Consider the following 14,774-nt stretch of genomic DNA (forward strand, 5'->3'; position numbering starts at 1 on the left):
GGGGTTTGCATGTGTCCGCATGCTTTTGCTTGCAATTAGCGATCATAAGCGATCGGCCAATGGCTGGCGTCCATGGGCTGTTGCACTTCCTGGATGGACTCTATCGTTGGCATCACATAGGGTGATAAAAAAAAAAAAGCAGGAGCTTTGAAATCCGCAAGACAAAACGTGCAACTTATTATGCAATTTGTAGTTTCCCTCTTGCCTGCGGCACAATAATATTTGGCTCACATTTTGATGCGGTGTTTCTTACAGTGTTTGAAAAGTGTTTCAGTGTCCCTTTATAATTAGGATCAAGCATCCAGTTTACAATATATATGTGCTGCTTTCCTGAGATACTTACTCCCCGCCCACTATTAATCAATTTCATTCATATATGCAGGTACAGTGCAAGGACCAGCTGCAGCTCCAAAAATTATGAATTGTACAGAACAATTAACCACATTGACAACTGTCATCTGGACTACCCAAGGATGAAAGTTATTTGAATTTGTAAATCGATATGCATCTTTGTAGACAAAGTGCCCAGAAGTAAGAAGTGGAAAAATTTGCAGCCTTCTTTATTTTGCACTCCTGTTGCACCTTTGCAGTGCTGGGAACTGACGTGTTGAGCAGAAGATGACTGCAATCCACAAGTTCTTAAAACTTTCTTAAGCTCTTGTGGCAAGCGCTGCTTGAAAACAGGCTGGGGATTGTAAATTTGTGAGTAGAGGTGACTTGTATGGATAGCCATATGGCTAACCAACTTTATCCTATGGGTAGCAAATGGTGAGAGTTTAATTTTGGATGTTCTAAGCTGACATAAAAATGTGAAGTGTAATTAAAATGTTTTTCTTTAGTCAAATTTCAGGCTGTAATCAATCACAGCACTCCGTGCGTGTTGTTAAGCTGGCTTAAAATTCAGTTTCCTACCTTTAAAAATTCTGTCTTCTTCAAGTGATAGATGCAATCATGCCATGTATTGCTAAAGTTTGCGATGGCAAGAGGAGCCATTGGAAAATCAGTGTACTGAATGTGCGACATGATACTACACAATTTTCAAATGAACTTACCTGCAATTCACAGTCCAACAACAATAAAGACACATCACAAAAAGCAGTAAAACATTTTATTGTGTGAGTGGCTGAAAAGAAGCCAGCAGTAAGCAATACAAATGTGTAAACAGTAGCATAAACATTATGTATAAGAAAAAGAATAAATTATATGTATGTAAACATGCAATCTGAATCTAAATGAGAGCAATACAATACTAAACAATGATGGGGTAAAATAGATCAGCAGTCGGATATCACCCTGCATTAATTCGATTTCTAGGGCAATACTACTAAACCTTTTCAATTTTTTTTTAAACTCTGTAAGCTGCCCTGAAAAATTGTGACCAATGAAGCAGGTGTCTAAAGGCCTTGGTGCAACCAGTACACTGCCTTTCTCACTTACATTTCTCCCATTCACGTGAATAGAAGACATTCACCATTGTGGCCTGTCCGTTTTGCTATTCCAGGTTCCAGTACCTAGGCAGGTATGTCAGGATGGCAAGCTGAGTGCCGTTAAATTACCTTGAAAAATATCAGCAACTGCCTAAGAAGACTTCTTTTTCTTCGTTTCCCAGTCCATGATGTCCATTGAGACGTGACAACCGCAGTACATGACGAGAAGCGTTGGCACCAAGGGAACTGGGTAGCCTGAAAGCGAAGACAAGCATGTCTAAGGTACACTTACTGACAAGCATGAACGTTCTGTAAAGTGCCAGGTACACTTGACACCTCCGGTTAGCCAAAGGAGTCAACTTTCGTGAATATAACATTGGTACACGTCACGGCGAAGCCACAAATTAACCTTGCTGTAACATTGCTATTACAGCATCATTTCAAAAGATACTTGCGACAGCTGCACATTCATTGTAGACTAATACACAGCTGCAACTATGCAACAAATGTTTTAGCTCAGAGTGGTTTAGGGGCCCCTTTAGCTTTTGCAGAGCGGTGGTGTTTCGTAATGAATGCATTTTAATAGCACATCTGTGTGCAACACATACCTGTTCGGTCCATATTAAATCAGAAGTATGTTTTGCTTATGGCGATCCCAAGCAGAAAAAGTAGAATTCGCGGGAACAGAACAGTGGTGCCACCTGTCATTGTAACAGAGAGACAAGGTGCATGCCATATTTTGCCTGCAGCCTATGGTTTCACCCTAACATTGACGGTGGTACACCTTCTTTTTCAACAAATTCTACACTTTGTAGTTGGCATCACTTTAGGTGATGCATATTTCGATTTATTCTGAACCGGCAAGTATTGCACCCAAACGAGCTATAAAACTGAATCCACTGTGAATTGCCATTTCTGTGCAAAATTTGAGGGCAAATGAGCCAGCGGTTTAACTTTAGGAGTTGTATGTGCCTAAAGTTCATAACGAACTCTGAAGAGTGCCTTTTAGCACTTCCTACTGACATAGCACACCCATGCATGGTTCAAAAGGCCCCAAGTGTGCAAACAAGCTGATTACTTGTTCCTAATGTTACATTTGTGCTTTTAAAGGGCCCCTCACCAGGTGTAAGCATTGCAAACAGACAGGTGCAGAGCTTAGATCACGTAGTGGCCATTTTGTGTGCAAAGTATCGAGCGGCCGTACAGCGTGAAAACAGCCGAAACTTCAAACAGGAGCCCACACGCCTTTCCTCTCGAAGCAGCCCCACTCCCAGCCAAAGAGTCACGGTTGCACGCACAATGCCTCTATGCGAGACGCACTGTTTCCAATGTGGCCACCGATTATGGCACGTGACCCCGGCGAATCGTCCAATGCAGAATGCACAGTAGTAGTGCTGCAATCTGCAGCAATGTGTCCAGTTGAAGAAGATGGCGATCACAAGAGCGCGAGCTCAGAACGGTAAAGCCTCCGAGGCTGAGCTGGCGTGTTTGTCAGCCGCTCTTGGCGCAGAGAAATTCTCAAAGAAATGTGGCGGCCCGCGTTTCGCTGCCGACCCCCACAGTTTAATGACCCAAATGTGAATACCGCCACTGGGAGTGCACCGTGCAGCAAAAAGAAGAAAACAGTAAGAAAGTGGGGCTCGTGAGATAAACGCGACGTGAGACCACGTTGCGTTTCTCATGTCGCGTTTAAAAAAATTTAAATAAATTACGGGGTTCTACATGCCAAAACTACAATCTGAGCATGAAGTACACCGTAGTGGGGGACTCTGGATTAATTTTGACCACCTGGGGTTGTTTAACATTTACCCAATGCACAGTACAGAGGCGTTCTTGCGTTTCGCCCCCGTTGAAATGACGTCGCCGTGGCGTGGATTTGATCCCACGACCTCGTGCTTATCAGGGTAACGCCAAAGCCACTAAGCAACCATGGCAGTTTACAGTACGAGAAAAGGCAGGGAAAGAAGGACGTTAGTCGAGGCAGGGAGGAGAGAGAGAGAAAGTCTAAGTTGGCAGTGAAGCTCACCTCCTGCCAGCAGGCCAATGCTACATTTCAATTTCTTTATCTCCTCTAATAACCAATTCGAAAAACCTTCTTGAGGTGAGACACTCCTCAGACGGTGCTTCACAATTTCTAGTGTATAATAACGAAAATCTGTAATGGGGCCTGGTGAGGGGGCCCTTTAATAAACCATCCTTCACAATGGGCAGCATAATGACAAAAAATTGCGATGTTGAGGATATTTGGATGTGAACATCGTATTATTTTAATGGTGAGAAATATTGTACATTATTGAAAAACCACTTCGAAAAGTATTCAATAATTTATATGATTCGGTTAGCTACTGACACTATTCAATTTGTATTCGATTTGGTCTAAAAAATTACCATTCCCACATCCGTACATGATTCTGTTAAATACAATTTAGTAAGGTGGCAAATAAAAAATCAAAGCGAAAGCAGTGCAGTTACTCAATCATATAATATTATGCCTATGTTGGTGTCCATTGAACTCATTTAACGATTTCTAAACAACAATCACACTGAGTTAGCTAAAAGTATTTTTGCAGTGTAGATCTACATTAAATACAGGAAAAAGTTACAGGGGGTTGGAGACGTGCAGTGAAAAGTGCAACAATCAACCCAAAAACGGTCTTGCAAACTTATATAAGCTACATGTTCTTTTCTTTCTTGTGCATATCTGTGCATGAAATTACCAGCATGAGAATTCGCCTTGCGTTATTTATCAGGCGGGTAAGCAGTGTGGGAAAGCCGACCTTGCAAAGTCCTGGGATGAATACTGACACAACTGCAGGTGCAGAAGAAAGGTGCATCTCGGTGGCTCTGGCATTGCGCTGCTGAACATGAGGTTGCGGGTTCAATTCCCGCATTTCGATGGAGGCGGAATGCAAAAGCACTTGTGTGCACAAATTTAGGTGCACCTTAAAGAACCCTAGATTATCAAAATTAATCTGTAGCGCTCTACTATGGTCCATGTCTCTCATAGCCTCAGTGTTGCTTTGTGATGTCAAACCTCATGTATCAATCCATCAATCAATTAAATCAATAAGAGAAGTGCATGTCAATGAGGAAAAGTGAACACAAGGGGGGATATAGAAGGCTCAAAGAAGTTCACTGGATCAATGGCCCAGTGAACTATTCCTGTACGCATTTTTGCCTGACCTGATACTCACATCTTGACCATCATGTGGATGCCATCTAGAGATCAAGACCATTGGGAGAGTGTATTGTGGTGTGGCTTTCAGAAAGTTACAATGGCAACAAGCAATCCATTACCCCAATGTGCACAAGTGCAGCCGATGGTACTCCAGTGCACAGTGCAGTCATTGGCCCCGTGCTGCACTAGCACGCTAGAATGCTCCAATGCGGTATCTAAGTTTACGATGGAAAACAAGGGGCAATGGATGGTTGTAGGAAGAAAACTCTCGCTCACCACATATTATCTTCCTCAGGAAGATCAGCCCGATGTCCACGTTGCTGAGGAAGAACATACAGGAAAACATGGAGAAAAGGAAATGGGGTGCAGAGACGGCAGCCCTGAGAAATCGCAACCGCGTTCCACTGAAGAAGGTGTCCTGAAAAGATCCAAACCATCAATGCAATTAACACACACTTTTGACATGACCACATATACGAGAAAAAACCAACAATTCTACTTCGTAACATGCCCATGACATCTGTGGCCATAGCACACCATTCAAATGCCTCTGAACTGTTTGTTAATCAACTCGGCTCTTCGACAGTGGCTGCTGCTGGATGGCCAGCTTTTGATGGATCTCCAGCAGATGGTCAAATGAGCTGACAGCAACGTGCCGAACTTAACAAGCCACTAAGAAGGCAAACAATAACTCCAGCTTGGATGATACATTACACAAGACTAGCTACGACTGCTGGGTACACGGTAAGAGATACCACAAAACGCTGCTTGAATTCATACACGACACAGGCCTTACAGCACAGGTATAATACACAAAAAATTTTATGCCTTAGGGCATGTATTCATTGCAACTAAACGAAAAAAAAAGAAAACCAACTCTTTTAGATTTGCAGTATTTGTTCTGTGCCAAAGAATAACTTAGTTGTGGAGAAAACAGACTGGTGTATGCGTATAAGATATTACACGGGGAGTGTTAGCCAGCACCGCTCATGGCCATGGCAGTGGATGTGGAACATGATTTTGATTGATGCCGTCAAGTACAGCAGAACCTTGCTGATACGATCCCGTTACGCATGATTTCCTGGCGCCAAGAATCGTGATCGAGAATATAAAAAAACGACTCGGTACAGTTACATTCTTATTTTTATCGGTTTATACATTCTCGGAAAACATAATCTTTTGGAACCAGCATTCAGTATATCGCCAAATTGCAATCTTATGATACGTTTTCCATCCGCTACATCCCATGTAAACAAGAAAAGGCGTGAGACATGCACGATTGAGAACAGTAGCCACCTACTGCAGCAGCTTCCCCGCAATACTCACTCAACCGACTTATATGAAGACACCGCATGCACTCAGTTTCCTATACCAATACCAGCAAAAATCTCCTCCCGGGACGTTGCACACCGCATTCACAGCTACCACCGCCAACCTTATTGCCATAAGCATCTTCACCTATCTCTTTCACAGCGCATAAGGCGTAGTGCCACTGGAAGCGTACTGCACGCTTTTAATAGGCAATAACCCAAACACGTTGCAATAGGCGGCTCGAAGTGAGCATCATGTTTCACTCTGGCGGCATCGTTGGCACTGTATTCCGGCGTCGCTCACCAGTTCAATTTCGTTTCGATTTCCCATCACCATCTTACGACACTCTGCAATAAGAAAACAAAAATGTGCATCTCTGCTCTCTCGGGCCCCACTAGCTCGACGCGCCTCGGTGTCTGTGCCACAAAGATTCACACCAAGTGGGCACGTCAAAAAGTGCCTTGCTCAAAGAAGCTGCTGACCCAGGCCTTGACTTAAGCTTGTCAAATCCACAAAAATGACAATGCGTGCCGCGGACTGCTTGGGTTCTACCAGCTGAGCACACGTTGGCATCTCATGCTGCAAAGATTCGTACAACACGTTGCTAGAGTGTACTAGATTGGGGGAGTGGGACCAACGCAGGCTCCCCGCTGAGGCTTTTTTTATTGAAAATTTGGTGGCGCCATCGTCGCTTTCTCCAGATTGAGCAGCCCCACGCGCCGGCTGGAGCCTACCGCAGCTGCATGGAGCTTTGACAGGCGGATACTCGGTGGCGGTAACACTGATATTATTCCCCACCAATCTATTGTAAATAAAATGGAAAAAGAAAAACGGCGGAAAGAATGCAAATGACGCAACAACGACGGTGCATCAAGCAGATGACAGCCACTCAGCCCGTGAGCTCGCCTCGGCCAATGAGCGCTGCCGAAACAGCCGGAGCAAACGTTTATTGGCCGGTGATTCAGAATAAGGCGACGGCAGTGCCGCCACAATTTCAACGTTTTTTGTTTCACCCTCGGCACTTGCCAAGACATCCGCTGGACTCATTCCCCCCTTCTAGTACACTCTAACGTCGCATTACGTAGATGTCAACTACAGTTGAGTCTGACAAATATTTTAGTGACTGTGCATTGTACGTTTTCCTGATCAGTATGTTCTCTTTCGAATTTTTCCCCAAAACGCATGAGTGAGGTTCACCTGCAGTAAGTGAACTTTTAGGAGCAGGCAGCTGACCAATAAACCCTCACATGCTACCGAAGACATCAGACCTGCCCCAGTTCAAACTCTCACTACGCAATGAATGAGAAGAACGGGAACCGAGGGGTGATCTTTGTTAGTCACAACCATTAGAACCAAACAGTTAATGGGCCAAGGAAAGCATAGGAGAAATTATTAGTTGTTTTTAATTGAAATAATAAGGTAGAAATAAGGTGCAAAAATAACCAGGTAAAAGGAAGCATAAACGAATATGGGTGAAAAAACCTTTGACAGTACCTATGTCACGATGACTGTCGACGGCAGTGCTTTTAGCCTTGAATAAATATCCTGGCACAACGTACTGTCACCGTCGAAACGAGTTATGTATGAGGCATGTATTGCAGCGGGACCCCTCTTTCGTGCTTCACTAAGAACACTCGGCGCCATCTAGCGCTGTTGTCGCGAAGCCTGCGCATGACCTCTGAAATGCATGGTGCCGGTGCATGTGAACGCTGAGAAAAGCGTCATGTGGCAACAGGGCTCCTCTCTAGCTCTTCGTCCTCGACACGCTGCACCATCTAGTGGCGCTACCAAGAAGTCAGCGCATAGCCTCTAAGATGAGAAGCATGGTGCGCCGGTGCCTACGAAAGCTGACAATGGTTCCCTCGCTTGCCGCACACTCAGTGGCACATACTCAGTGACCCATGTTGGCGAGAGGTTCATTGAAAGAGCGGCACATACCAGTGCATTTATGGTGCAGCTCGCTGAAGCATTGGTGTTAAAGACGTCGATTGGAAAGCAGCACATGCTCAGTGTATTTGTTGTGTTGCCTGCGCAAGCGTAGTTGCTGTCCTTGAGGAACCCTTATGGCATGGCTTCGATTCCACTCGGCATCGGAGAAATTTAAAGGATCTTTTTCATCACTTTAGAGCGGCATATTCCCAGTGGCACATGCCGAATTATCCAAGTTGGTGTCAAATACATTCATTGAAGAGTGGCATACACCTACTGGGCAGTGACCAAAGTTTGCATCGAAGAGGTTTTTTTGAACAGCAATACCTACCCAGTCCCAGATCTACAGTGACCCATGCCGGCGTGAAACAGGTTCATTGAAGAGCGGAACATATGTACACACTGCAGCATACTCAGTGAACCAAGGTGGTCTGACGGTTGGTTTCGAACCCCGTTTTCTCAGCACAGCTGCCCGATGCGTTACCCATTCGACCACAGACTACCCAGTCACCCAGGTAGGCGGGAAAACGATTACATACAAACACACATAGATAGCTAGATAGATACTTGGCCCCTGGAAAGTGCATGAAGTGTCCTAGGAATGCTAACAAATTAAATAGTACAAAGAGCAGGCTACCTCAATCCTCTTCCAGCTGTCTGTGTTCCTGATGACCTCCATCAGGAGCTCGGTGGAGATTCCAACAAAGTTGAGGGTGCACCACACCACCACTGCCCTGTCCATGCCGTGCCACGAGCAGACAAAGGCAAAACTGGCTGCTGCCCCCACCATGCGGTGCTGCGGCGTCCAGCCGCGAGCCACGATTGGCCGGTAGATGTACCTGCGCAGCATGCATTCGCTGGTTTCACAACTGCAAGGTAAACTATTACGTATTAAAGTTTCAGATACAGTGGCATTGTCACAAAAGAGCACATAATCTAAGCGCGCGCCATGTGTCTCGCAAGCCAGCGAAAGAAGCCTGCCGGTCCCGCAGCACCTTCAACAGAGAGAGAGAGCGCCTACGCTTCAAACAGCCCACGCGACCAACAGAGTCTAGAAGAATCCACCACTTAGCGAAGGCGACGGTAACCAAAGAGAGAGAGCGCACGCACCGAGACACCCTCTCAGACCCCGAACAAACGGCGAGTTGAGAAAAAGATAGAGCGAGAAGCCAGAGCGCGCGCCAACAGGATGAGTCACCACCCCCCCTCGACGACGCTCCGATGGCGGCGGTCGAAGATGCAAGAATTGACTAGAAAATTTCCAGGCCTTGGCCATGCTACGGGATCCCAACTTTAACCGAAGGTTCCATAACCCCCGGTGAAAGCTATAAAAGTGCCGTACGGGAAACAGAAGGGCAATCAGACTGCGCCGGTGAAGAGATGCAACGTGAAGACTGACCGTCTGCAGAAGAAGGGGATTCCGCGGCAAGCTAGTCGACGAGTTGATCGAGCGTCTGCAGTTCCGAAAGAAGTTCCTCCTTCGAGATTTGCCTCGAGCTACGCCGAGATCGTCCGGCTCAAGACCAGCACGGGTGAATACGATTGGACACTAAGTATTCCTATTAATTTTGTACTTTACGTGTTGGACTCTTAGTGCTTGTCGTGAATTATTTTCCTGTGTTTTGTGAATACCCATCTGAATTGTATTGTGATGTGTCTAGTCTAAGTGTGCACGTGTGTGTGTAACTGCCTTGTGTGAAGAATATATTTTGTTGTGTTTTGACAACTCTGGACTCTGACTCGGTCTTTGGACAGCAACCGGTGTTCGCTGGCGCACCAGAGGGCCCCTTACTAATTGCCCTTGCTTTCGTGGGATTATTTTCGGAAGCGGATAAGTCGGCTTTGGAATTTGGTCCGGCATTGGCGCCTCGTTCACAGGGTGTGTGACAGGCACTGAAAAAAATTTTTTACTTACTCATGCAATGGCCCTGTTACACTGGTGCACTATATGTCCCAGTCTAGAGATAGGACACACCAGTGCAGTTTTTACATTTTTCTTTTTTTTTTCGGGGTCCACGTGGCCTTTAATGTTGCTTACAATTGTACATTATCAACAACATTGGTAGTGCTTTAACACGTTAGCTAGGTGGGGTGGGAGGGCACAGAAATGGATGATGACAAAGCAATCTTAAAGCTCACTGGTCATACATTTCCTACCTCCCAACCCTCTGACTATAGACCAGATTTTTTATAATCTTGCACGCCCGTTCAAAGCAACCGCGCTTAATGTAGGTGCCATTTGCGACCTATAGGTATGGCCTGCACAGGATTTACTGAAAACAAACAAACAGTGTGAAGATGGAACATAATGAAGTGGTGACAAGCAACCATGACCAAGATAAAACAGCACAAAGATAACGACATTGAATGAAGAAACAACACAGTTAAGTGTGTGGGGTCTCACACGTGCTCTTGTGACAAAGGAATGACAACACAGTAGTGCAAACAATCAAAAGGGCATTTATTGCACCTTTCATACACTAACACATGCTAGCCAAATTACTATGCATAGAACAGTCACATGGGCGCGCGACAAATCAAGGAAGTCCGACTCACCGCGACCGGATAGCGAGCGAATATTTTCGCCCCGTGCTATGACACCATCGCCTAGTTGTTCACGTGTACGGTCACGCGAACGGTGGCGCCTTCGAATGATCGTGTTCGTCCATACCGGTGCCCTCCTCCTAGCCACGCGAGACGATCTCGCGAAGCGTGGATCGGCGCATGCGCGGAACGTCCGCATCGCTCGCTGATCCCAACCTGAAGAGGAAGCGCCTTCCACCTTTTGCTCCCAAGTCACTCCGCCTTTCGGTGGCGTTAACATCGCGACACTTGTGCCATCTCTCGCAATGCGCCGCAACCACCACGACCTCCGCCGGCGCTTAGTCACGCGGAGAAGCCGGATTACAGGAGACACCAGCTATGCGGGGAAAACAACATCACGGGACGCGTGAGAGTCGTGCATCCCCACATCCCCCCAACCTTAAATCACTACACATACTCCGGCGAAACATGTGACGCGGTCTATCAACGCACGCGTCGCGAACAAAAGTTAGTACATGCGACAGCGGCCGCGCCGAGGAAATGTCCACACGTTATCCACAACATGCGAGCCGAAATTGTCTCTGGGGTTCACCGCTGGTGTCCGTTGGTCACAGCACCACCTCTGCAGAAGTTGGCACGAGCTTGTGTCGCTCGCGCCGACGCACCCTGGTGGCGAGAGCCGCAGTAGCCGTTGGTGACTGCCGGCTGTTTTCCCAGCCACTGAGGTTTGCGAGTCGGACATAGGCGGCCGCCGAAGTCGCTGCGCCGGACTGGCCTGTGGCATGTCCATCGCCTGGGGTAGCTCGATTGTAGTCCGGGGCAGCAGCGCTGATGATGTGCAGGTGAAAGCAAACCAGGGGTGACTCCGCTCACGCTGCGTACACTCAACGCACTCGACAAACACTAAAGTAGTGCAAGGGAGGGGAATTCGGCACACGCATCGCCCACGTGGTACGATGTTCAATTTGCCTAGCAAAATTTCAGGGCGGAATTTCCGATGCTAAGTTCACAGTGAACAAAGCTTACTTTCTTGAGTCGAACGAGTAATTTTAATTTGTGCGAGGCGAACTAATGAGGGAAGCAATGTACGACACCTCAACACCACGGTCCACCAGGTTGTGTCCCTCAACGTGCGACAGGCGGCTTTGTAAAGCCTTAGGCCTAATGCGTCACTACTTTGACAACAACCGGCATCCAAAAAAAAAAAAAAGAGACCACCACCCAAAATGGGCACAACAGGCAGCCGCGAGGAGATGTTAGCTCTGTGAGGTGGTCCTACCCCGCTCGGTGCACACAGCATCCGAGTTGACGGCGCCCACCGTCCCAGACAGTGTCGGAGCGCCCGGTGCCAGGCCACAATACCAGTCAGCCCGTAGCGGCACCCGTGGCCGGTGGCCACAGGGCTCCCTGAGCCACGACTTCCGAAGTCAAAGATATAGAAGAAGCTATTTACATAAGAAATTCGGACCACCCACGAGGCTTCTGTACTCACTCGCTTCAGGCTTGCCAATGCTCAGCGGGCGCTAGGCCTCGCTCTCCCAGGATGCAGACCACGTGGCTCTCATATCGACGAGTGTACTTCAAAACTCGCGAAAAGGCTTAGCATGTTGAAAAGTTCAAACATGCTACAGTGTCACATGTAAGAGGCCGCCGGTGGCGCGAAAAAGAAGAGGAGCACGCGATGCCTGGTGATCCGAACGGCGCGAGCGCGCAAGGCGCACGAACCGAGGCATAGTCGAGGGATGAACGGCGCTGTCCGTTGAGTTTCAACGTGGCACCGGGTCAGGAAGGTCGCATCTTCAGCTATGTTCTGGCGACGGGAGACTTGGGGGTCTGGTTGAGTCCGCGACGCTGGCCGTCCAAGGTGTGGCCGTCGACCTCGGCAAGTTCGGGCGAGGCTCCTGGACGGGCTGCAGCTTCTCACGGCAGGACCAGGCACCCCAGAGAGGATCCCCCTTCTGTGGCAGACCGGCACGTTCTAATCTCTTCGGGATGACACGTCGGCACTCCTGAAGAAGTTGCAACGCATCCCGACGCTAGGCCTATCCAGGTGGGCCTAAGCAGCGCCGAACGTCATCGCTAACGAGCACATCACCGACGAGATACCGATGAGCTCACCACCGACAAAAGAAACAACGCGAGGCGTCGACACCTACGACACCCTCAATGCTGCGGACGAGCCCGACGCGGGTTCGACAAGAACTTCGCGACGACGATCTGTAAGCTCACGTTTCCGACTGCGACGCAGTTAGGCCGGATGCAGGGTGGCTAGACTCTAACGAACCCGCGCTAGGACTGACCTAGAGACTTCTAAGGTGGAGCTAGGCTCCGGAACTGAGATAGTCCTTTTTTCAGTAGCTGCTATTTAATCTGAGTTTGTTATTTAAGTTCGAGTGAAGATTTTTGTTAAATCATAGTTTTAGTTTTGCGTGCCGTTAGTTTTGAGTTATGGTTTGAGTTTTGTGTGCCGCGTGCGTTTACCGTCCTTGTACATATTAAATCCTCGTTTGCTGTGCCGCCAGTCGTGTCTCTCCTCCATCGAGAGTAGCGCATGCGCGCAACTCTCCGCACTCCCAAGTAAAGGTGACAAATATTGGCGAGCCTGCCAGGATTGATACGGCCCAGTCACCGATACTCAGGAGTTGTAAAGATGGAATGGGAACGTTTGGCGGCGGTAGCAAAGGATCTAAATATGTCGAAGGAGGAGACGATGGCGTTTTTTGAGTACACGCAGCAAGAAAAAGAAAAAGAACACGAACGAGAGCGCGAGAAGCACGAACGAGCACGTGCGGAGCAGGAACAACAGCGCAAAAGTGAAAAAGAAATTTTAGATTTGAAGATTAGACTGGCGGAGATGAACGCCAGGTCTCGCGAGGGGTCGATTTCCCCCAGGTCGGCGTCATCCGACTCTACTTCGCCCAGACCAAAGCAGATTTGCCCCAGGAAGTTAATGGCTCCATTTGATGAGTGTAGGGACGATTTAGATGCGTATTTGCATCGCTTCGAAAGAATAGCGGTCGGGCAAGGCTGGGCAAAGAATGAGTGGGCTAGCGCCTTAAGCCTGTGTCTAGTTGGTGAGGCTTTGAGTGTGTTTGGACGGATGCCCGCCGAAGAGAGCTTACACTATGACAAAGTGAAAAACACTTTATTACAAAGATTCCGGCTAACTGCTGAGGGTTTCCGCGAAAAGTTCAGGTCATGCAAGCCGGAAGACGCGGAAACTGGAAAACAGTTTGCATGTAGATTGACAAACTACTTTGAAAGATGGATGGAGTTGTCGGAGGCCAACAAGACATATGAAGGGGTGCGAGACAAGGTCGTAGGAGAACAATTTCTCGCCAGGTGCAGCGACAGTCTGGCGATATTCCTCAAGGAGAGGAAATTAAAAACAGTAGAGGAAATGGCGGCGCATTCAGATCAGTTCGTAGAGGCGCAGGGACTAAGGAATTTAGGAAAGAGTGGCAAGGACGCGCCGATGGCAGCAGTAGGGGATACGAGGAATCGGGGGCCGATGAACAGACAAGGGACGCCACAAAGATGTTTTCTTTGTAATCGGCTGGGACATGTAGCAATGAACTGTCGGGTGAAGGATAGTCGACGTGGTCCACCAGTGGTTTGCCAGCTATGTCAAAAGAGAGGGCATGGAGCGCACGAATGCAGATCAGGATACGCAGACAAAGCTGCATGTATGATGAAAGGTAAAGAGGGTGAGCCGAGAGAAAAGAACATGCCCGTGGTGGAGGGAGAAGTTCAAGGACGCAGGGCCACAGTTTTGAGAGACACTGGGGGCGAACACAGTATTGGTTAGGGAAAGTCTGGTGCCGTCAGAGAACATGACCGGCTATTTCAAACCAGTCATTTTGGCAGACAGGTCCGTTAAGTATTTGCCAGAGGCGCAAATTCAAGTTTCGACACCATTTTTTACGGGATTGGTCACAGCTAGGTGTGTAAAAGATCCTCTGTTTGACTTGATTTTGGGGAATGTATCAGGGGTGAGAAGGGCAGATGACCCAGACCCTAACTGGAAGAGGACAGAAGATTTAGAGAAGAGAGAAAAGCCAGAAACGCTAGAAGAGGAGTCACCTGAGGTAGAGGTAGCAGCGGCAGTACAAACGCGAGCCAGGAGTAAGAGTACTAAACCCTTAAAACCATTACCGGTCACGAACATTAAGAGGTTAAGCATCACAGCAGCTCAATTCAAGGAATTAGAGGAGAAAGACGAGTCGTTACAAAAGTGCGTACGGAAGATAGGAGAAGTAGTACGAAGAAAAAGAAGTCGAAACGTGGTGGAGTTTTTCAAGAAGAACGATTTATTATACCGGAAGTGTGTGTTCAGTTCGGGATGAGAGGTTCAGCAGTTGATGGTCCCGAAAGAGCTTAGAGAG

At 47.7% G+C, this 14,774-nt stretch overlaps 1 protein-coding gene across 1 annotated transcript in view; it reads right to left on the minus strand.

Annotated features, from left to right (window-relative positions):
* Positions 1–1,091: 1,091 nt before the first annotated feature.
* LOC119458139 (protein-cysteine N-palmitoyltransferase HHAT-like protein) overlaps positions 1,092–14,774 on the minus strand; it is a 46,398-nt gene continuing 32,715 nt past the window's right edge. Inside the window, exons 10-12 of the mRNA XM_037719963.2 lie at positions 8,483–8,684; positions 4,882–5,023; positions 1,092–1,682 (exon numbers count right to left, since the gene is read on the minus strand). Of these exons, the coding sequence (XP_037575891.1) occupies positions 1,579–1,682; positions 4,882–5,023; positions 8,483–8,684 (448 nt within the window). The 3' untranslated portion in view covers positions 1,092–1,578. The remainder of the gene's footprint in view (positions 1,683–4,881; positions 5,024–8,482; positions 8,685–14,774) is intronic.

This window comes from Dermacentor silvarum, chromosome 7, assembly GCF_013339745.2.
Source record: "Dermacentor silvarum isolate Dsil-2018 chromosome 7, BIME_Dsil_1.4, whole genome shotgun sequence".
In the NCBI taxonomy this organism is placed as follows: Eukaryota; Metazoa; Arthropoda; class Arachnida; order Ixodida; family Ixodidae; genus Dermacentor; species Dermacentor silvarum.